Genomic DNA, 24,424 nt, shown 5'->3' on the forward strand with positions numbered 1-24,424 from the left:
AGTCACTTAACATATGCTAAAAACTTTGCCACTTTAAAAAACCTTCACCAATTTCAATGTAGAATATAGAAACAAGACCAGAGTGATTTTGGGTGAATATCACACACTGGCGTGCGCTAAAAGCACAGGTTGGACTTCTCACTGATGCCGCAGTCGCGAAGATTCTACTAGACAGGTAAAGTTTGTCATGCTATTTGGAGAAATCCATTTAAAATCACTAGTAAAAGTTAATGCAAGCAATGCTAGCCCTGGCACGAGTCATGCACCGCATAGACAGGGTAAACATCTCAATTTGTCTAAAGTAGCCTTTTGACCAAAATGGTATCACGCTAGATATTCTAAAACCTTGTGTGTTCATATTCTAAAACCTTGTGTTTTTATTATTACACAAATGCAACAAGCTACTTCTCCATACGCAACTATGTATAAAAATAACGTATTAATACCTACGTATTAACAATGAGACATATTAGGTTAAGGACCAACGTAATAGCACTGCTTATATGTTGCTATGTAACGTAATTGCGATTTGCAAAATAGTTTCCTCAGAACGTATTTCATGTGATACAGGGTTGCACATCTCTCACATATGTCTTGAGTCCTCGGTCACTTAATCGATCGGTATAGTAAGTAAATAAAACACGGAAGAGCATTGACATGCTGTCTTTTTTTATGAATATTTTTGAGTTAGTTTAGAATTTGCAACATAATTGTGCAAGGCATAATAGGCGTTCCCTCTCGGGAGCAAGAGTGTTGTGTGTGCATTTTTTAAAAAAATTGGAGAGGGCGGGTCTTCTTTAAAATTCGGAAAGATCCTCCGCTATACCTTTAATCTTCAACTCAGGCTTAGCCTGACAGTTATCCTGCCCTGGACCATAGATATACTCTAGATGTCGCCTTGGCTACGGCAGTTCATTAGAACATATGCGTCAATAGAGCTGCCATCTTGAAACGGGGAGCCCCTCCACTTTAATGCATCAGCGTCAATGTAGACAAAGGTCTAACGGAAATCAAGAATGCGATTTTCTCTTTTTTTTTTGGTTCGTTCCAACGGTCAGACATGTTTTTATCACTGATTCCAGGAAAAAAAACAACAACAACAACAACAACAACATTCTTCCTAGTTCAGATTTCATTCGTTAATATCATACGCAGCACAAAAGTCCACCACCATCCATTCATTCGAATTAAAGGCAGAGATAGCAGCGTTACCTAGCTACTTCCTATGACAACACTCCTGTTACAACATGGCGGCGGTTTTGACGCATGCTTAGAACCCTGGACCAGGTTAATTTCCCAGCCTAACTGAGTTTGTAACAGAGTAACCATTTTAAATTTGCTTTATGAAACAGAACCCACCAACAATAAATCTGACTAACCAAAATAAGCCTGTCTTGTATTCTAATCTTGTTTTATGGAGCAACCCTTGGGGTCACCTTTGAATTATTTTGGTTTGGTTAATATTTCCCCAATTACAGTGCTTTTGAACTTTTAGTCTAGAGTGCCTGTTTTTTTTTTTTCTTAAAAAAAGTCTCAATCAAATAAATAAATAAAATAACACTTGATTGGGTAAAAATGGTTTATTCAACGTAACTGCAATGTGAGTGCCAGTAATTTGTCCTTGCAAAAATGCCAGATATTTTATTTGTGAGAAATTACTTTTGAAGTCTCACACGGCAGATATGCGATTCGTCACAGAACATGTCCACAGCATCATCTGCATCAGCTACATAACAAGTTTGAGTTCAATGTTGCACCAAGCGGTGTAAAAACAAACAAACAAAAAAAAAACAAGTCTCCTTGTGCTGATGCCTTCAGAAGTATTAAAGTGCATTTCCAGAGAGATAAACTGGAAAACTAAATGCACTTACATGTTCATATCAACAGAATAGGGCCAGCAGACACATGCTGCACGTCTTCCTCTGAAAAGCTTGATCTTCTACGAACTGTGGAAGAGTGTGAAATGTCAGAGTTGAGAACCTGTACTTTCACTTGATTGAATTAAGACCATTACCCCGTTTTGAGCTGCTCTCGATCTGATGCCGATTCGTCCCACACTGTTTGTAACACCGTCCATCAGCAGTGTTTTTAGCATGACATATGACAACGTCACAGTGGACAAATACCTATTTTGAACGTAAATTAACCATTACAGGGTTACCACTTTAATCCACATTTACTAGACATAAATCAACAACGCATAAAATAGACTTAAACCATTTGTATCTTAAAAGCAAATTCTGAAATACTTTTCAGCTTACCCGTCTGGCCATGTTGGCATCCTCACTTTCAATAATCCCATTATCCTCTCTCAAAGTAAGTGCTTTAACCTCAAATCTCTTGAAGTGATCTGGGATGTCCACTCTGTTATCTTCACTTACAGGATGGATGATGGTCTGTTCAGGGTCTTTAGGATTCGGACATCTGATTAGAGATGAAGAATTAGAGCCCTCATCTTGAAGAAATGTTCAACAAACACATACACTGCTCCAAACATACCCATCAACAATTAAATCCCATTTAGGTTGGGATTCTCTGTCCTTGGTGAGCGTTGCCCAACAGTTTTCCAGGCCCACTGCTACCCTTGAGTCCTTGGAGTGATTCATACCCACCTCAAAATACAAAGGCTGTTTCAGAAACTTTAAAACAGGGTAGTCGCCATCGTGATAGAAGAGTCTGTAGACCATATCTTGAAGAGAGAAAAAAAAGTTCCATATATTGCACAGACTGACAGGCTTTCTTCTTATTAAAAATATAAGAAAATTGCAGCACCTAGACTTGTCAATATAATTTTAATCTACATGAAATCATATTGGATCCCATTTACTTTAAATGCATTTCTGGTCTTATTGTGAATGACTCAACTGCATGTGTAATTTCCAAAGGAAAAAAAAACAAAACAACAAACAACAACTTGTGATCATTAATCAAATGTAATAACTTGCCATTTAGGAAATTAGGCTACATGTTGTGTGGTTCCGTAACACTTATGATCCAATAAATTCCAATGGTTGCGTTGAAGTCCCATTCTTAAATCTCAATTACTACAATTTCACTTGAAAATGTGTTAAAAGGAATGCCAAAATATAATGGATTTAACTTTAACTGGAACTACTTGCAAAACTAATGGAGTAGTTTACATACCATGAGAAAGCCTCAAGCTAACAGTGAGTTCACCCTTCCCAACATCAGCCTCCGGCTCTTTAATTTGTGGAACCACATGGAACATCATGCTTTGGGTGGAGTTTGCGCTATAAACGCAGGACACGAAGATCCTTATTGAGAAAAAAAAAAAAAGTCTCTTAAAAATTTCAGTGATTATTGTACTTCATATCAGTGCTCAGTGTGTAGCTGAGAAGTCTAAACGCATGGCTATACTTTGACATTGAGAAAATTATTGGTTATTGATTTAAATGGACACAGAAAAACCTTACAGCTTAAGGTTACAAATGTTCATAATAAACAGACCAAATGCTTGATATGCCCACCAAATGTTGAGTGAATTTCCTAATTCTGCATTGATAAATTGTGACTTAGTATTGAATCTAAAAGTGCCAGTCGGCAGTCGCTGATAATGCAGCATTGAAAGCACATTTTTATTTTAGTGGACACCAACCAGTTTGAGGATTTTTTTGGGGCGGGGGGGGGGGGGGGGGGGGGGGCAAAATAGTTTATTTATTCCGTTTAAACACAACCTTGCTTGTTTCAATGTTCAAAGCTTACTGAGGCATACACAAACTTTCACTGAAAAAAAAAGTAGTTACTCTATTTTTAAAGGCCCTACATAAATTAATCAAATTAACTGACTTTTAAAAAAAATATTTATATTAAAAAAGATGACTAAAGCTCAGAACCTGTATTCTGGCTCAGGTTCGAATGCAGAGGTCTGAGGCAAAGGTTCATCTGTCTTCCAAGTGACTTCATTCTCATATTTCATGGTGTCCTCGTCAAACTAACAAGTAAAAGAGTTAATACATCAATTGATTGCATAACAGCAGTAGTGTGAATGCTTGACACGAGTACCCTCATACCGTTCGCGTGGTTCCACAAGTGGTGACATCAAAGCGGAAAAAAGCAAAGTGGTCTTCATTGTAGTAGGGTTTGCAGGCCGGGTCTCTTAGAGAGAGTTCACCAGGAAGCAGACGCGGTACAGATTCCAATTTGGGAATCACCACACTAATCGTTCCATTAGAAAAACACTCTGGCACAACAAAGGAACTAAATAGTAAAATAGCAACAAGACATTATTAAGAGAAGCAATGTCAAATATGAACCAACCTGCCATTTTTACAAAAAAGGGGCAGACAAGGGAGAAATCGTTGACATGCAGGTTATTCAAGGTATCGTAAAGTTCCACATCAATTCTTCCCAGGACTCCGGTCACCTGAACAGACTTGAAAAATAGAAGGTATAAAATCAGCCAGCAAAGGGTTAAACGCTACATGAGGCTTTAATCAAATAGATTGAGTTGTCAATATTTGGATGAATATCAGTTGAAATGCAGGTTAACCACTCATGACAAGTAAAATGCACTATGGAAAACACTAATCACCAGTGCAACGCAGAAAATCTGAAGAATACCTCTAAAGCCACGAGTGGGGCTAGGAACGGCACAACAATGGTGAAATGGGTTTCATTTGAATTGTGCTCATACTCCTGTAATACTTCATCACTCAGCTCCACCTGTCCCAGTTTGATCTGTAATTGGGATCTTGGGGTGCTTCCATATTTGACATTAATATTGAAGATATCCTCAACGCATCCTCCCCCTGCCTTTGGACTGACTGCAGAAGAAAAAGGACACCAAGTTATACATCAGCACAAATGTACAATTTTGCTCTTAGTAAACTGCAGTTCAAATAAAAAGTACCCATTATCATTCTCAGTGGCATCCAAGAACATGACCTTACAGCCGTATTGCTTGTGATCACTCAGTTCTTGACAATTTACTTTGAGCCTACTCACCTGAGCCATAAATGCCATGTGGATAGAACTTTTCTTAGTTCTTGCATACAAGTTGTTAACAAAGGTCTTACCAATGTCACTTAAAGAAGCTTCTAGTACTGTTGAGTATGAAAATGATGCCCGTTCAGGTAAGATGATGAAACCAAAGACAAGAGAAAGAAAGTAGGTTCTTCTATCAGCGCGAAGAATCTGCATTACAGAAGAAACCATGTTAAGACAGGGTAAATAATACAACAGCTTCATAAACGAGAAGGAAAATGCACACCTTTTCTTCAACATAAGGTGGAGAGAAGGGAACCTGGAGAGCAATGGCTTTGGAGCCATTGGGGAAGATTTGCTCTTCCAGGCCGATGCCTTTAGCAATGGCCTCAGAGACAGCGAGCAATTCCGAGCCAAAGGTGATATTCAGCAGCACCACATCAGGTAGAAAGTAACCCAGCAATGCTTCAAACACCTTCTGCTTGGGTTTAGTGTCTGATCACATAAAAACAATTAAGAAAATAGAGGACGTACAATAAGCTGTTCTGCCCCAAATTCAACACTCACTGTCTGTGATTTGGGGGGGCCATGGTGTCAAAGGGGTGGTGATGGGGAATAAGACCTTATACGTGGTCTTATCCTGACCCTCCATCCACATAAGCTCAACCATGGGTTCAATGGTGTAACTTATATGGTACTGGTTCTCAACAGCATGGCTCTATAAAATAAATAAAAATCAAATGAGTCAATCAAGTTAGAAACATTAAGGAAAACTTAAGTTAGTAGAAACTCTAACCTTGTAGTATCCACCAGGAGCCCCAATAGGAATCTCAACAACTATATGGGACTCTGTGAAGGCCATGCTGTAGTTACGGGTACTCATCTCTTCAGATGTGAGCCTTCTACCATCAATGCCCATGTGCACCTCCAGGATTTCAACTTCTGAGGACATTAAAGGAGTTAAGTGCAGAGGAAACCGCCAAGAAATCATCTGACCCACAACAGAAGCTCCATCTGAAGTTAAATCAGAGTACAGGACATCAGGACTACACAGTCATGGGACACCAAAGTGGCAAAATAAGTGTGCGAGAATGAAGTCTCACTAGTTGGACAGGCAGCTGTCGACTCCACTATAGCCATCATCCAGCGATCTCTGAACAGAACCACTGATTTGAACACAATCATATCAACATCGTCAACCTGACAAGGAAAAACACTTCAGTAACTGTAGGGAAATTAATGTGTTAGATCCACTGGCACATGGGACACGTCATACGTTTAGGAAAAAGTTTTCGGCCATGTTGTATGGGCTTCGCATGACCAGCCGTGTTGGAGAAATGTAAACGTTGTAGCCCATCCCTTGGAGGGTCTCTCGATCAAAAGCCTTCTCTCCAGGGGTGTAGAGTAAGATTTTCCAGAGTTGCAAGTTAGGTAGAACTGTGGGCTGTTACAATGGGACAAATGTAAGAATCTAAATCAAAGACAATTAAGAAGAAAATGTGAAGTTTAGAACCACTCACCATTTTGATGAAAAAATAAACAGTGCGAGTGGTAATTGAACACACAAAACTCGCAACCAAAAGGCTATTGCCAGGACGTTGCTATGCGGTTACCATAGTATTTTTAGTGCATCGTTATGCAATTGCTAGGAAGTTTTTAGTTGTTGGTATATCAAATTAATACCCCACCCCTAAGTCTCCATGCTATTTTATTACCTATGAGGACTCTTTCAGTGCTAGTCTATAGCGGTGTCCATTACACCACACAGAGTTTGTGCCAAATTTGATGAACTTCACTATAAAAAAGTATATTCATAGGCATATTAGTATGAATGCTATCTAGATATCAATGGTTGGTCTACAAAGTCCTTAAAACATGAAATTGCAGACATCATGTGGTGTAAGTGGTGTCAGTTCACACCATTTGTACCCAAATTATGAACAATTGTTAGTGTTGCTTACTGAAACAGGTTACATACCGCTCCTTTCGCTGGTGCTTCCTTGAATTCTGGTATAGCAATCCTTACAGACACCTGACAGAACACAAACAGACATGCACAGGCTGTGGTAGCAATAACACTGAATTTCCATTTGGCATATTAGAACATTCATTGTTCAAGATTCTCGAATTGTTTGTGTGTTATGTGTTATGTATAATGTATACTGTGTTGCATCTGTTTCCTGAAGGCCAAAGATGAATTTCTCCATTAGGAGACAATAAAGGCTAATCCAATCCAATCCAATCCAATCGAATTGACTTAAAAATAAAGAGCATTCAAAGATTACTGTGGGGAGATCTAGCCATAGCAAGTAACACAAACCCTTTCAATGAATTGAGTTGCAGCAGTGGCAATCTTGGCCTACTTGAGGCCTGTTGCATGAAGCTAGTTGAAAAAACTCTAGGTTTTAGGGTAGGTTTTGAGTTGACAAATTCAACATGGTTTAGATCAAGTTCAGCACGCTCACAATGCTCTGCATCTCCGTGCTTGACCCGGAGTTGGAGATTAACTCTGAACCGTGTTCACCTGAAAGTGTGACATGCAGCAAATAGCCAATCAGACAGAACATGGGATTTGTCTCTGAGATTTTTAGGGTACGTTTACGTGACAACATACTGTAGTACTGAAAACGTTTTTCTTTTGCAGACAGATGACGACATTGTCGAAATGATCCCAGTTCACACAAAGCAGTGAAAACAACAAAAGATACTCTATCATGAAAAGCCAAAACACATAAAAATTTGAAAACCGTGTCATGTAAACGGACCCTTAATTTGGCATTTGAGATACAGGGGGAGTGGCTTGATTGCATCAGATATGCGTCACTTTGCTCACAGCTGATTGGTCCAGTTTTGGTTTGCATGTAGCACGTGACCATGGCCCTGAACTAAAAACCAATTCTCCTTCTTGAGCCCAAAACAACCCCATCAGAGTTTGTTCAAACTGATCTCAAACTTAGCTGGAAACACAAACCGACTTCATGCAACAGGCCTCTGGAGTCAAGGAGATATTAAACTTACTAAATTATATTTTAAAGAGATACTCCACTTTTTTGGAAATAGGCTCATTTTACCACTCCCCCAGAGTTAAACTGTTGAGTTCTACCGTTTTTGAATCCATTCAGCCGATTTCCGGTACTGGCGGTACCATTCAAGTCCACAAGACAATTGGCAATTCTCAAAAAACAAAAACAAAGTTACATCGTGCACTAAGACAAACGGAAAATGTAAAGTTGCGATTTTCTAGGCTGATATGGCTAGGAACTATATCCTGTGTAACAATCAAGAAACTTTACTGCCGTACCATGAGTGCAGCAGGCGCGATGTTATGACGCAGCGCCTGAAAATAGTGCCCAGCGTACAGGGGCCGGGACTAAGTTGGTTTAGTCATTGCGCCTTGCTGCACTCATGGTACGGCAGTAAAGTTTCTTGATTCGACTGAATGGATTCAAAAACGGTAAAACTCTGGTGGAGTTGTAAAATGAGCCTATTTCTGAAACAAATTATTTCAGTATTTGGCATGATATTTTACTCAAAACACTATCAATCCCATAAGAAATTATCAATCCCATAAACTATCCAGCAGACATTGGTCAAACTTGATACATACAGACAATAAGTAATGTCTAAAATGTCCACATTTTAGTCTAAATGACAAAATATTTGCTATATAAGAAAATGAAGTTACTTGCCTCCATGAAGTTTGTCTCACACATAATCTCACGTGAAACCACAGTGTGACTGCAGGACTTGGACGCTTCAAGGACTTTCGCAGATAGCATGGGGAATTCATAGAATTTAACCTGTATGGCTACTTTATATTCCTTGTCTCCCTACAACAATGAAATAAAAAATAAACCTGGTTGGGTCTATAAATGTATATATAGTTTTTCTTTCAAACACCCACTCTCAAATGCACCTTTCTCCATATTTTCTGTGATAAACAATAGGTCCAGGACTACAGCTGGTTAAAGGAATGCTTAATTTATAAAAGACACATACCTGTTTCTCTGCAAAACAACTCTTTAGGGAAGCCGACACTATCGTATTCCCCCAAGGATCCAGTTTCTGTGTGTAGCCACACTGAGCCGCCAGGTGAGGTGTGAGAAAGACGGTCTGTGCGTTATCTGAAACACCCAGAGAAGCTCTGAATTGTTTCCTGGGGGTATTAAACTCATTGGCACACGAACAAAGGGATAATCAACTTACTGACTGCATAAACCTCTAAAGGGCTCCCTTTACTCAGAGAGCTTGGGACAGTAAACTGCACCCTATTTCCAAGACACTCCGCTTGTATTCCACCTGCAAGAATAGTCCATTAAGTAATGAATTACATGACTTGACACACACAAAGTTTAAATGGTTAGCATGGGTTACCTGCAGATGTATCTGCATCAATGCTTATTAGGTTGACCATAAGCCAGAAAGCCCTAAAAGCATTATAAATAAATTAGCACATCTATTGGTGAATTCAAACACACTTATTTCCATTGCCAGAACATACCCTATTTTAAAGCATCCCATTCTTTGAAAACTTTGTTAATGTTTTTTTTTCACAAACCATCAAGTGTGTTTTCTACACAAACGAGTGACCTCGCCGGAAGGTGATTAAGAACTGTGTGTCGAGCGCGTTCCTCTGATTGCACAGTATTACGCGCAGGTGAGGAACTCAAACACCTCTCACAGAACTCTCCGCCCAAAGGTGTGAACCTGGATTTGAATGGTAATGGAGAAACTGTTGGCTCTTTGTACCCATAGTGATCATGTATTATTTAATGAACGTTTCTTTTGAGGTTTGCGCTTTTTAAGACGTCAGTGCGGAAAGGCTGTAATGATTTGAAACCGCGTGGGAATATCATCCTAAATTGTTTTTTTTTTTTTAATTATTATTCGCGGTAAGCATTGTCTCTTTTGTTTGATGTCTTATTCTAGGTATGAAGGGAGCAGTGAGTCAAAAGGTTTTATCAGGTCTAAGTAAATGCTTTTGAATTGGATTCTCTAGACTAGCAGGTTTTTTTTCATGTTTTAAATATCTTGAAAGCCAAAATACCAGTAGCCTATCTAATTTTTTTTTATAGCTGTTGGTATGCAAATAATTGGGCAATTATTTTCACAGGATGTGGTTATTTTCTGGTTTTCTATTTAAAGTATTTTTCTTTTTTATGTAAATAGCATGCTCACATTTCAAAATTTTTTCACATGTGTTGTTCATATTGTCATTGACTCATTGCAGTTTCATCAATTGTTTTAGTTGCCGTTAGCTGCTGAAAGCAATTTACAGATGATTGAATATAAGTTGCCTTTATTGTTTACTTTTGATCAGATTTAATATAAAAAAGAGCTAGACTATTTTCAAATCAGTGTCAATAAAATATCAAAAACGTATAACATTAAAACATAATCAGTGTATGCTCATATATCATTATGTTATATGCAGTGTTCTGTTGCAGTAATGTCACCCTTTAAATTTTGACCCACAGAATAAATATACTGTAGGCGCGATGGATTCGTTCACTACAAGAGGATCTGTTTACAGCAGGTGAGTTGAGGTTAAGGAAACCATGAGTTTAAATATTGGGTTATAATCAATGTAATTCTTATTAAATGTACAATCAAGCAAAAGCAATCCTAAAATAAATTATTTTGAGAGTTTTAAAAATCACTTATGTATTTGCTTCCCTGATGTCAGCCGGGTGAGAATTCCAAAGCTTAGGATCATAGGGAGATAATTCTCTATCACTCCTAGAGCGAAGCCGTATCTTGTGAACGACCAAGAGAGGAACGCAGATTAGGACGTGGTGTGTAAGGCATTAATAGATCAGTCAAATACTGAGGAGCCGGAATATGCAAAGCCTTATATGCCAGCATAATATCGCTACCTGACAAAGACGCCAAGACAGGGGTAATATGATCTCTAGCCCTGACCCTAGACAATACTCTAGCATATAGACCTGAAAATTACATTTCCAACTTACTGTCGTAAATATTGAATGCTTTAAAGCACAGACACATGGCAAATTATTGCTGAAGTGAAATTTTTTTTTAAACCGTTAACTTCATAAAAGTTACAGAATTTCACTTTATTGTTATGAAAAATGCACAAAATTACTTCTCAAATTTTTTATATGAAATCTATATTTTCAAAAAACATGTTTTGCTCTAAAACTGCAAGAAAATCAAAGTCATACATTTAAACGTGTTAAGCTTGATATCTCAAAAAAATAGCTTTCAGTAAGATTTAGTTTGGCTGCAATACCAAAAGATTTCACTAGATGAAATTCATCTCCCATTAATTAAACGTGGACATTTTAACCGCGAAGTTGAATATTTTACCTTTTCAAATCATTTCCAGGATTTCTTGTGTTCACATAGCAAGTGCTAGCATGGGAAAACCCAGACAACTTCCGGCAAATTTAGATTTGCTCTGAAAGTTAGTCTGGCAAAGAGCTCATTCAAGCCCATTTCCAGTCCGCTAGAAATCGCGGCACCAATCAGAAACATTGGGGCGGGCTTTACACGATGACGACAGCGCTGGGATTTTGAAGCAGATTTGGCAGTCAACTACATTACAAAGATGGACGCCGCCGTCAAACATCACTCGCTCGAATCAGCTATCGTGTCTGTTTTTAAGCGATTTGAACGTTTCCTTTTTGTTAAAAACCGAGCAAAGAACAACACTCGGAGATGTTTCTCTGTTTCTCCGCCGGCCGCCGCTCTACAAACGTCATCTCCTTCATCGCTCTGGGGTGCGTTTCCCGAAAGCATCATTAGCCAACTATGGTCGCAAGTTCCGTCGTTATCAGCATAGTTCAACGAGTCGGTGTTTCCCGAAACCATCATTCCAACGAACATTCGTAAACAGCATCGCAAAGTTGTGTGGTTTGAACAACAGCTCTCGACCAGTGGTTAGAGGTATTGTTTCTATATTGCATGACATTTGGAGGTAATAAATCCTTATATTTAGCAAAATAAGCAAGCTGACATTCAGCACAACCGGTGTCTTTTATTTAGAAAACATACAAATGGAATTTACGTCTTTTGGTTTTTCAAAAGATTTGAAGTAACGTGTTTGAAGAGTGCGCATGTGCGAACGTGCTCTACTATGTAAGAACGAGCCAAATATTGATTCTGGTAATAAAGCAAAACAACTGAGAACAAGTAGAAATAGTCCTCAGATGACATGTCTGTAATTTATATAAAACAAATCTAGCGTTAATTGGATCTCAAACAGTTTCATTAAGTAGTTATTACTCCACCACGTGCAAAACCAACGTGGTTGAACGATACTTTGCGACAGTGGGTTTCGGGAAACAGCCGTGACTAGCTAGTTGATTTTTCCAACGATGCATCGTACTAGGGTAGTGAATCAGCGAACTACGTCGTTGTACGGGAAACGCACCCCTGATTGGTTTTAGGTCTACACGTGATGCCCACTGTTGACGCCCCTCTGGAAATGATTTGTCTATGATGCTTTACCAGACCATATCTCAGTTACAACTGAGAATGGTCTGGTTTTAACCAGGCTAAGCAAGTGCCAAAACAGAAACGAAGTTTCGTACCATTCCGATGAAGCAAAAAATAGAATGAAAAAAAAATTAATTGTCTACCCAGAATTGGGTAGACAACCTTAGGGTTCTATATATAACCCACAACAACTTTTTCCCCAAAGAGTTTAGTTATTGACCAATTTATCAACTGAGTTCATTAGTTGATTGATTAAACCGTTTTTAGGGTTTTTGATGCAGCTAACATCCACATTTCTGTATTTTTACTAGATAATGCAAGCATTTCATTGGCAAGACTTCCAGATTCAACAAATCACTACCACCATGATGTATGGACAAATTCTCCACCATCAAGGCAGGGAGGAAGATCTCATTAACCTCAATGTTGGAGGCATCCAGCACAAGGTGGAGCGCTGCGTTCTGCTCCGGTTCCCCAACACCCGCGTGGGTCAGTTAATCCAGTGCTGCAGCGACGCCGCCATCTTGGAACTCTGTGACGACTACAGTCCCGCTGAACAGGAGTACTATTTCGACCGGAGCCCTCAAGTATTCCTCTGTGTTCTGAACTTCTACCGTACGGGACACTTTCATGCTCTTGAGGAACTGTGTGTGTTTTATTTCAGCCAGGAGATCGAATACTGGGGCATTTGTGAGCTGGATCTGGAAGCCTGCTGTCTCGATTGGTTCCTTGAACGGAAGCAGAACGCTTGTGGCCGGTCAGGTGGCGCCTCATCTGAGGATATCTCGGTTGTGAGCAGTGACCTGTGGAGGTTTGAAGGCACCTGGTGTTCAGAAACACGTAAGCTCATGTGGCAAACTCTTGAAGATCCCAGTCACTCCAAATGTTCCAAAGGTGTTGCGGTGGTTTCTGTACTGGTCATTTTGACCTCCATTGTGGCCATGTGCATCCACAGTATGCCGAAATTCAGGCACGCGACTGATCGTGAGCATTCTGTCCTAGACTCTCTGGAGGTCATCTGTATCCTATTCTTCTCAGTGGAGTTTGTCCTGCGGGTCGTAGCAGCTCCTCGCCCATGGAGTTTTTTAGGAAGCCCTCTAAACATGATCGACATCGCTTCAATCTTGCCTTTCTATGTGACGCTGGCCTTTGAAAGTTTGGACGAAGATGATGGGGAGGAAAACCAAAGTCTGGTCAACATGGGCAAGATGGTTCAGGTTCTCCGGTTAATGAGGGCCTTCAGGGTCCTAAAGCTTGCAAGACATTCAGAGGGGATGAGAGCGTTTGGGGAAACTCTAAAGAACTGTCACAGTGAGGTGGGTCTCCTCATTCTTTTCATTAATATTGGAGTGTCGTTCTTCTCAACTTTTATCTACTACACTGAAAAGGAGGAAGCCTTGTCCAAACTCTCTTCCATTCCTGTTTGTTGGTGGTGGGCCATTGTGTCAATGACAACAGTAGGATACGGAGATGTATATCCACAGACAGTGGCTGGGAGAATTGTAGCTACACTGTGCATTCTCTGTGGGTTACTTGTGACTTCTTTACCCATCACCGTCATCATGAACACCTTTTCAAAGTACTTTGAAAGAAATGCACTTAGGAGGTGCCTTTCAGAAGCTAAACCATAGGAAACTGTCAACCATTCCCTGTGAAAATGTTGAAAGGCTGGCTTGCTTTTTGCTTCACAAACATTTAAGGAAAAGTCATTCTTTTGTACATTATATATTGTATAGACACTCTATTAATCTTTACATTAATAAAACCATCCAACATCTAGGAATCAAATACTTCATGTCATGTTTCTAAAAAACAGATATTTGGAACTAGTAAATTAATCGGGCTGATTTTGGGCCCAGTTCTCCCCTTCTGACAATCCTAGGTAAAGTCCCGATGCAGGTTGTCTACAAACCGGAAGGTTGGTGGTTCAATCCCCGGTTCCACCTGACCAAGTTTTGAGGTGTCCATGAGCAAGACACCTAACCCCAGCTGGGTCTGTGAAAGTGCTATATAAATGCAGTCCATTTACTATTTTTTTATCTAGATGGTTCTACAGATTATTTTATCAGATTTTACTGTAGTGTGTGATAAAAGTGACTGAATCTGCTCGGAATAACGTCCGGCCCAGGCACATTAGAAAATCTTAGCTGTGGCAACATTTTTGCAAAATGTCCTGCACGTTTCGTTACACTTTCAAAAGTGAAATGTCCAGTGAGAGGCGGCAAACAGATGAACAACATTTTTATTACGTTGAAGTAAGTACGCATCACCACATTTGTGAATTGAAATGTCTTGGGAGTGGCTCTAAAAGCTCAATGCTCCATTTTAAAATAACGTACACCTATTCAGCCCGTTCTCATCCTTTAGCGTCACATAGAACGCCATATGACAAAACGGCGCTATACTACGCACATGGCACCCTTTATCGTTAATATTCACGCGAAACCAAGGCGTCATAAATCCTTTCGCGTAATATGAGACTACCCTACCCTACCCCACACCTAAACCTAACCATCACAGTGCATGTTATATTAACGATAACAGGTGCCATGTGCGTAGTATAGCGCCGTTTTGTCATATAGCGTTCTATATGACGCTAAAGGATGAGAATGCGTTGACCTATTCTAAACTCTAAACCTACCGTATAGTGTTAACAAAAGCAAATATGACAAATGCAATCGTAACCATGGTATTTTAGTTTTTGAACTCTTGTCTTTCACAGGATTCGTATCCGAGCTCTCCGCATCGCAAGTACAATTCTGTACCAGCTGAGCTACCAAACAAGCTTGATAAGTCAGTAAAACCGAACATACAGTATGGAGATGGTTAATGATGCAAACTCCAAAATATATTAGTTTACAAATCATGCACCACGGTAAAAAGTGTTTTGAGGTCATAACATAATTGTGCAAGGAGCCTCGTGAAAACAAATCTTTATTAATCCAAATTTGCCCCTGTAAACATAGTTTGTAAACACATTGTTTTACAGCCTCTTTAGCATACAAACATCTTAGAGACATCTGTATTTTTTTTTTTTTTTTAATGTTTGCTCATCTGGAATACATCTCTGAGACGTCTCCTGTCAGATGTCAAAAAGACAACTACAAGCTGTCTGTAAGATGTTTATGGTTTAGAATGTATGTAAAACTGCTCATTCTCAGATGTTTATCAGATGTATTTACACAACAGGTGTTTTCCAGATCTTTAGCAGACATCAGATGTACGGATGTACATGTGCTGATCATTTCTGTTAGTGATATGTAAGTATTGGTACATATTTTTTGTTTAGCAAAAATGTTGCCACAGACATGTTTTTCCAATGAAACTGTCTTGTGAACGTCAGGGTTACAACAATCTTAAAGCGTAAATATCCAACATGTTTTGTATTTCCAATTTGTGTTAGTTGCAAAATTTTCGTTCCGTGCGGAACACTCGGTGTAGCATAGTCTTTGTGATTAATTAACTGTGACGTTTTAAAGCACGGTTAATTGTGAAGCTAGCACTTTACATCGACGCCGCATGGAAGAGAGGGGTGGGGTGAGCAGTTGCTCATTATCATTTAAAGAGACATGCACTGAAATGGGTACCTGTTAACAGAGCTGTTTTTGAGTAGGGGAAAGGGTGTTGTTTTACACTACCATTGAGGAATTTTAACCAAAGTATGTAACAAACTTTACATGAAGATCTTAAAGAATCATATCAACTTGTGGAAAGTGGGCATCCGATGACCCCCTTTAAATCTGATTTCTTTTTTATTGTCATGTTTGTGGTATTTCACATTTTGAAAATATTTTAGTGTGAGCAAGTCTTAGCAGTTTATATTCAAGTAAACTATGACATATTCAGAAGAAATGAAAACAAGCAGCACAAATATTTATTTTCTTCAAAAAAGTTTAATAGGAGTTCTATGTACAACAAATTATCATATTTAATATTCAATTATTCAAAGAGGCAGATTGATCAAATCTGAAATTAGGCAAAATACTGAAGCAAAACTAAAGCAGAGAAGGACCAAAACCCTTCATACAATCCTCATCTGCAAAAACCCCAACATTTCATATTTCGAGATATGAATATGACTCAAAAAATTATAAATAAAAAGGCAAATTAATTGTACAAATACCAAACTATTTGTAAAATGCCAAAACAACTAACAGCAATGAAACATCAAATCATACATTCAGTTTTTGTTACGATCCTGCATGCTGTCATAGCTTTATAAAATAATCTTGACATAATTCAAATAAACATGGGTTAGAGCAAAAAAAGTCTATTTAAATTAGGCATATATTCATTTACCAATATATGTATTTTTTTATATAAATAATGTATATTTGGCATTAGATTCATCCTCATTATTGATATATTTAATGATTCAAAACAAGTTTGAAGCTAAACCATTCTCAAAACTCTCTGTTATAGCCCATTTATGAGAGGTCTCACGTATTCAAACAACATTACATCATATGTGTTGGAAAAAAAAAAGAGAAAAACCCTCCCCCTGATGAATTAGTCATGAAAAACTAAGACCAGAGTATTTTCATATTAGTGTTATGTTAACCTTTGAGAGTAAAAACTGTGAATACACAGCAAAACTGCCTGTAATCTCCCCTCACACTCAGAAACGTCATCACAGAACCACAGACAGACCTTAACATCTTGCTTTGCACAAGACTTTGATTATTCTGAGCTTTTTAACCCTTAAATGCATGAATGTTTCTCCAAACATTTTTACAAATTCAGGTTTTTAGTGATCCGTATCTCTAACACGGATGGATCTCAACCTGTCACGATAATATAAAACTCTCCGGATATGAGAGTAACAACAGAAGAATGAATTACTTTTTGGTTAATTTTGAGTAGATGTTTTATACCATCATCACTGTCCTCATCAGAGCTTATTTCGACGTACACTCATATTCGCAATTTCAAACACAATAATTTTCACTAACTTCAAAGTCAATATTTTGATCGCTGACAGCGTCTTCACCAGATCCACAATCAAGTGACAGTGACAGTAATATTTAATTGTGTTCGGTACTTGATCAGTAAATCACTGAGCCATATTTCAAGTTTTGCTGATGATACTTCCTATTGTTTTGTTTTCCGCCTGCAGTAACTATGAGTGAAACGTCACTTCATCAGTGTGTCATCAATAGGGACCCCATTCAATTTTTACAAAAATTTTATTGGAAAACTGGGATCCTTTTATATTTTTTCTTGTTATATTGTTTATAACGAATATATTGAGGAATATTACAAAGATTGATGTCTAACTTTAAAAAAAAATGAATGAATGAGGAGGAAGGTAGTGAATGAAGTCTCGGGTCACTAAAGACCTGAGGTATACATTTAAGGGTTAAATGGAAAGAAACATTATTTTCACATGGTCTACCAACAAACCAAGGATGTTAAATTGTGTCTGTGCCATGATCTGAAACCATTCAGGTTATTGCTGAACAGGCAGCGAAACATCTATACTGAAGTTCTACACAGCTGAACACTCACTCGACTGCCTACGATTTTGTGATTTCTTAGCAGAAAAGCCTTAAATCACTGACAAATGAAAAGGAGAAGTGGAGTGTGGTGGAGTTGAGAATAACTGTTAAAAGGTATGATTTTTGTGAAATTTTTGTAATTATCAGTACAATCTGAAAAAGATAATAGTGCCGTTTGGAGGGTGGACAGCGAGGCCTATGCACTACTGAACATATCGTTTCTGTGCGAGAGCATATTACGTACTATATATGTATACACTATACATGTTGATTGTCCTGGTAAAACAAATCCGCGCCTATATGAATTCAACACACCTCTATGACAAAAGCACCAGTTTTAACCTCTCAAATGTCTCAATGTATTTTTAAACAGCTGTTTACATTGTTTCACATTTTCAGTAAAAGAAATAACAGCATTGTTCATAGAACAATAACTGTCTTTGCATTATGGAGGAACTGACCCTCAAAGAGGAGAATCGGAAACTAACAAAACCTATTAAAGGGCTTCCCTGCAGTACGTCCGTAAACTGAAAGCGGCAGCGCAGTTTATTTATTTATTTATTTTTTTTAATGATGTAATGTATTTGCTATGCGTCTTTACTGTAAATCTGTGCACACACTGGCCACAACTTTATAAAATGTTTTATCGGTGAGAAATGTCCTCAGGGCAAGTGGTGAATAAATAGAGAGCAGCGTTACTGGTCACCAGCATGTTGTGTTTTAGATGCGGTCCCTTCTTAACTAGCTTAACCAGGACTTCCTACCTTACAAATGCAATAACTAGGGCAATAAATGACATGATTGATTTAATTTACTTTTTAACTCTTTCCCCGCCATTGATTGAATTTTCTGTAATTTCACTTTTGAATGGTAGGGGGCGCTATGATAACTTCTGAAAGACTGCAGAATATCTGGATTCAAACCACAGACAAAAAAAAGAAAAAAGCAATAAAAGCATTGCTTATGCAAATTGTAGTATTTTGTACTTTTAACCAGGGCCGGCGATTGCTATAGGCGAACTAGGAGGTTGACGAGGGCGCCAAATATTTTGGGGGCGCCGCGGGCGCGAGCTCTAGTGTCGCCCTTGACCTACTTCACATTCCCTGCTACTCCCCATTAATCGAGAAATCACAGAGTTAAGGCCTGTTCACACGGGGACGAATTTCGCGCGCGCGATATTTGTCGAAGTTTAATGCCTCGTGACTAAACAATGGGCGCCAATGTGAGTGTTCACACCGACGCGAAAAACGGCACGCGTAAAAGGGTCATTTTTAAATAAACGCCTCGGGTTCGTTTTTATCCGACCAACGAGATTGGCGGGTTTGCTCACGTGTCTGATACGACAACTCTCGTCTCTTGTGCATTTGTTCATCCGACAACTAGTGCTATGTTTTTATCTCTGGGCAACATCTCAACTTTGCGTTACACATGTCCTGTTTCCACGTCCTGTCTTGGCTGTTTTTAAGTGATGAAAATGTCCTGGTTTTCAAAAAAACTGCTGGGAAAGATCAGTTCTACAGCAAAATATAGATGGGCAAACAAGGTGGATGAGGAAGAAAAACAGGATTAAGAGGATGAAAACTAAAGATATAAATAGATTTTGTTAGTTCGTTTTTGTAAGTTTGTGAGAGCTATTTTTTGTTACATTTGGAGGCATTTCTTTTAGTTATTTATAATTTATATATTTATTTTTCTAATGCAGAAGACTTTATTTCAATCATTATTTCATTAGTTTTTTTTTTTATCTGTCATAATAAAACATTGAGACATGAATACGATCACCCTAGTATAGTATTCTATTATTATTTCTGTTTTACATTAAGCCCCATCTAATGTCAGGGAATGAATTTGTATGTTCACTCGGCTCATCGTCAGCGAAAAATGCTTGGGTGTGAACACAAAAAACGCATTGAAAAACGCTGACGAATAACGTGTGCTCATATTCGTGTTGATGAAAGAGAATGCATGAAGCTAGAATATATTTTTTTTATTTAAAAGCAGAGGCTCTGTTCTTTCTTTTGATATATTACATGACCAGATATTCATACAGCATTTTTTTTGTGATAATAATAACAGTAATAATAATAATAATAATAAAAAGTACTGTCAGGGAAAGAGTTAAAATCCATTTTCTGTTTGAATCTGAGCATAGTTGAGCCAAGTCAGACAGATCCGAGTCTAAACGAGTCTCAATTTTGAGAATACATTTTTTTTTTTAAATAGTAGGACGACCGTGATTTTGCCAAGATTTTATGTTCCTGGGTCAACATATTTTGTTGATTCTGGAAGAACAATCCTGTCCAAAAACATAGTCCTAACCCTATCCATAATTTATCCCTTAAATTAGAGGGAATCATAGCTGAATAAGCACCTACTGTAACCCTGGTTGTAAGCCTAAACTTGAAACAAACTGTAAACGTATTCCTCAGATCTGATTGGTGGATTGGAATGTTGTTCAAGGATCAACGAAGATGTTGATCCAGGAACATGTACTTCATGAAATCACGTTCACTGTCAAACAGCTTCACAACACAGACGTCTCACGTTTGTTGACTAGTACTGGTGAACAGCAAAGCTATGCTGGTCCACTAGCTAGACCAGCATTATCAACGCATTCTTACCCCAAGGCGTCACCTTTGACCATGCTTCAATATTTGACGTTTTAGGCGCCCTTTAGCGTCACTTACATGACGCGATCCTACGGCGTCATCTAACTGACGCTAAAGGAAAGCGTCAGTTAGAGGACGTGGTTAGGTTTAGGTGTGGGGTGGGGGTAGGGTACACGCGATCCTAGGGCGTCATCTAACTGACGCTAAAGGGCGCCTAAAGCGTCAGATATTGAAGCATGTCCAAATGCTTCCCAAGGCGTCAGTTAAGTGACGCCTTGGGGGTGAGAATGGGCTGGCATTATACCAGCTCTAATCTGTCTTTCCAACAGGGTTACAAGCCCTATTTTGTTATTCCTCAATAAAAGGTATTCACAAAAATGGGTAAAAGAGAGTTTCTGTGAATAAGTGTCTCTTATGAAATTGAAAAAGCCAGACTAGAGCTGCTGCATAGTAGAAAGGCATGACAAATAGCTCTGCTTGCCTTGAACTGATCGCAGAGAGACTCTACTAGCGCCAGTGTAGTGTCCTGCCATTAATACCACACACTAAGAGGTAATGACACCATGTGCCTGCCATGTATTTATACACTATTGCACATTCTGGCAAGTCTGGTAGAGTGTGTAAGCACGCGAGAGGAGGACACTGGCATTTAGTCTAAAACTGTGTATTGTTTTTAATCGAGATGAACAATGTGAAGCCCTCATGTGTCCGTCATAACAGAGGACAGATAAAGAACAAAACTAAAGTTTCCTGCATTTTTTTTCTCAGTCACAAGGTGCGGTCACACTTCAGACGTCACAATGAATATGGGCAACCGGATATGATGTCACTAGTTGTTAAAGGAGAACTCTGGCGCAAAATGAACCTTTGGTCTAATAAAACATCTGTATCTAGTCAATCGTTCTCTGAGATTTGTTCTCATGATAATCGAATGTAAAGAGTTTTACCTCTTAAAACTGTTAGCACTGTGGGCACTTACTAAGTAAAAAGAAATCGCTAGTTTATACCACTAACAAGGCTCAAAATAGCCCCACACTAACGCAGTAATATAATGAGGCTCCATACATGCAAAACGAAGCATTGAGAACTGTGTAAGTGTACAGACCGTTTAATAAGAAGATACTTTCATTTCGTGTATACAGACAGGAGCCATCTTAGAAAATAGTCTTGGTAGGTCGATCCCCGAACGCCGTTCATGCAGTTCAGAAGTTCGCTGAACTTCATACAGTTCAGCTCACTCAGCACGACGTTCGTGGTTTGACTTGTTGTGACTGTTTTCCAAGATCGCTATAAACTATTGATTTCTTTTTACTTGGTTAATGCCCCCATTACTAAACCGTTTTTAGAGATAAAACTCTTTACATTCGATTATCATGAAAACAAATCTCAGAGAACGGTTGACTGGGTACCGATGTTTTATTAGACCAAATGTTCATTTTGCGCCGGAGTTCTCCTTTAAAGAATAATAAATGACAAATAACACGTACATTTAAAATCAACTCGGGCTCATTGGGAAAATACGCCTGTTGCGACAAAATCCTATTACATTTTTGGGACTCTTTCAAAGGGAAATATCCTGCGAGTGGCTTTTTTTTAGTTTGATCTGAAACGGATGAACGTTACTTTGGCAATGATTTGTTACATTGGTTGTTTAACATACTGTATTGCGGCAATTCGTAAATGAAATTTCCGGAGAATGTCGCTGAAAAGTAAATGCTCTAACACTAAACTCGGACTTAAACCGGATAAAAGTGTTAATGAAAGCAATTGTGAAATAAAAGCACTTTTGCTAAAGCCTTTAGCTCTATTGAGTGTGATTTGTGTTTCACAACACTTGAACACTACCTGATAATCATGCCTTTAATCATAATTTTCAAGATTTTGGTGTTGACTGCCATTAGTGCAGTTGCAATCTGCAGTGTATATTGCAAAAATATAGGTTGAGGGAGCGGTACGTTTTGTTTTTCAATGAGCATATGTTGCTTAAATGTTATATTTTATCTACTCCACCTTTCTATAACATGAAGGTTTGAGGTTTGCATTCTCGGAACTGACAACCCGATCTCACGGGAATTCGTACGAATTTTACGAGGTGGCTAATTCGTAACAATTTGTACGACCTCACTCGTACGAATTAGTACGATTTAGCTAAATCGTACATATTTTACGAATTAGCCAATTCGTATGAATTCGTACGAATGACCTATACCCCTGACCCCGCCCCTAAACATAACCGTCACGTGGGTTTAGACAAATCGTACAAATTTGTACGAGTGAGGTCATATGAATTAGTACGAATTAGCCACTTTTGAATCACTCGTACGAATTCGTACGAATTGGTCGTGAGATAGGGTAGGAACTGAAGACTTTTCATTAAATGAATCATTATACAGTATATATATTCACATTCAAATGAATGCAACATAAAGTGTAACGTGACCGCACCTTTAGACTAAAACTTTGATAATACACTATATTAATACTCTTAATCGCTTTTTTAAAATGTATTTATACTGAACACATCACTATCACACAGTCCTGATCAAATACAGAACCCACGATAGACCCACACGATAATCCAAGAGATGAAGCAAAACAATTCTCATCAAAATGTCACCCGCTGGACAACGATCCAACGATCATGCATCTGTTTTAACATCTTTGAGCCCCTAAATGATCTGAAATGCATGAAAAGAAACAAAACTGCAGGGTTTCGCCAGTCTTTGACCATAAGCGACATTTCCTCTGCATAGATCATATCTCATGCAAATCATTTAAAGTCTCCAACACTGATTATAAGGCACCTATGGATGTTTCCACATTTTATAATCACTGATATCTGCCAAAAAAAAAAAAAAAAACTAAAAAAAATGTGTCAGGTGATGGCACTCTACAGCTATTTACATTTACACAAGCAGCGATATATTTATGCCACAACTTGTCCGCACTGCCTAAACACATTATTCCACTACAATATCTTTTAAAACAGGGCTGGGGGTTTGTGTTTGGAAAAAGGGACCTAGTTGTAATATACTCTTAAGTTTAAATAAAAGATGCAAATCATTGAGAAAAACACCTGTCCAGTGGACTATCATGTTTCAGCTGTTGTCTATTCATATAAAATGTGCAAGATGATAACTGTACCTCGATGTACGTATTTAGCAGCAGTTGGTAGCATGTCAATGTCTTTCTTCTGGGTGACTTACGGTTGCCGCAAAGAAGAACATTTCTCAATCCACTTTTCCCAGATAACTTCCTCTCAAACTATTTGGACTAATTGGAAAGCGCTGATTATTTCTCTGTGTATGTGGTGCTTTCAATACATTGAGACAAGAATTGAGACGGCAATAGAGAGCCACTACAGTATGTAAAAGCACGGCATTACACACTCATCATATCTCACTTCAGCCTTATTCTTCAACAACATTGTTTCTCTTAAAGGGATAGTTCACCCTAAAATGAAAAGTCTATCATAATCAAGTTATTTACCGCAATTATTTTGCTGAATGTCCTGGTTGCTTTTGTCTCTGCATTGAGGTATGGTGACCCAGACTGTCAAGCTCTAAAAAGGACAAAAATATATTAATGCACTATATTTATGCTCCTAAACATGAAAAGGTAACACAGTCTCATCCCAAAAAGTCATATAACTGACGTCTTGGGATGTTTTTTGACCATACGTCAATATCCGCCTTTTTAGGGCCCCCTTAAACGTCGGTAGATGGCGATCCCGGGCCGTCATACAACTGACGCTTTACCTTTAACGTCAGTTAGGTGACGGGTTAGGTTTAGGGTTAAGTTTAGGTCTGGGGTAGAGTTAGGATCCCATAACCTCATCTACCGACGTTTAGGGGGCCCTAAAAAGGCGAATATTGACGTATGGTCAAAAGACGTCCCAAAACGTCAGTTATA

General features: G+C 38.6%; 2 protein-coding genes across 5 annotated transcripts; one reads left to right on the forward strand and one right to left on the reverse strand.

Annotated features, from left to right (window-relative positions):
* Positions 1-1,565: 1,565 nt before the first annotated feature.
* zpax2 (zona pellucida protein AX 2) lies at positions 1,566-9,633 on the reverse strand. Its single transcript, XM_039691936.2, has 21 exons — positions 9,446-9,633; positions 9,319-9,371; positions 9,151-9,243; positions 8,944-9,068; positions 8,634-8,774; positions 6,923-6,976; positions 6,221-6,388; positions 6,048-6,144; positions 5,741-5,958; positions 5,512-5,662; positions 5,231-5,439; positions 5,037-5,154; positions 4,582-4,784; positions 4,279-4,393; positions 4,032-4,201; positions 3,855-3,952; positions 3,145-3,275; positions 2,500-2,689; positions 2,262-2,424; positions 2,015-2,126; positions 1,566-1,946 (listed from the first exon to the last, which is right to left on the reverse strand). The coding sequence occupies exons 1-21, from the start codon at positions 9,463-9,465 to the stop codon at positions 1,876-1,878; spliced, it is 2,700 nt and encodes an 899-aa protein (XP_039547870.2). The 5' UTR covers positions 9,466-9,633; the 3' UTR covers positions 1,566-1,875.
* On the forward strand, positions 9,568-14,187 carry kcns3b (potassium voltage-gated channel, delayed-rectifier, subfamily S, member 3b). Of its 4 annotated transcripts, none has more exons than XM_089118477.1 (4): positions 9,671-9,836; positions 10,422-10,480; positions 12,717-13,245; positions 13,408-14,187. In XM_089118477.1, exons 3-4 carry the CDS (start codon positions 12,720-12,722, stop codon positions 14,034-14,036), a joined length of 1,155 nt encoding a protein of 384 aa, XP_088974603.1. In that variant the 5' UTR covers positions 9,671-9,836; positions 10,422-10,480; positions 12,717-12,719; the 3' UTR covers positions 14,037-14,187. The 4 variants fall into 4 exon arrangements, with proteins under 4 accessions (XP_039547873.1, XP_088974603.1, XP_088974602.1 ...); XM_089118476.1 differs by having other exon boundaries at positions 12,717-12,967; positions 13,070-14,187; XM_039691939.2 differs by lacking the exon at positions 9,671-9,836 and adding an exon at positions 9,568-9,664 and having other exon boundaries at positions 12,717-14,187.
* The last annotated feature ends 10,237 nt before the right edge of the window (positions 14,188-24,424 follow it).

Source organism: Pimephales promelas, chromosome 13, assembly GCF_988280905.1.
Source record: "Pimephales promelas chromosome 13, fPimPro1.hap1.1, whole genome shotgun sequence".
In the NCBI taxonomy this organism is placed as follows: domain Eukaryota; kingdom Metazoa; phylum Chordata; class Actinopteri; order Cypriniformes; family Leuciscidae; genus Pimephales; species Pimephales promelas.

What these genes read in the sequence shown, in the direction of transcription:
- kcns3b (XM_039691939.2), top strand. Translation starts at nt 12,720, where the DNA reads ATGCAAGCATTTCATTGGCAAGACTTCCAGATTCAACAAATCACTACC.
- zpax2 (XM_039691936.2), bottom strand. Translation starts at nt 9,465, where the DNA reads ATGGGATGCTTTAAAATAGG. An exon ending in GTTGTTTTGCAGAGAAACAG is followed by an intron (nt 8,775 to 8,943) that starts GTATGTGTCTTT and finishes TCATTGTTGTAG; the next exon opens with GGAGACAAGGAATATAAAGT. An exon ending in TAGCTTGAGGCTTTCTCATG is followed by an intron (nt 2,690 to 3,144) that starts GTATGTAAACTA and finishes TCTCTCTTCAAG; the next exon opens with ATATGGTCTACAGACTCTTC.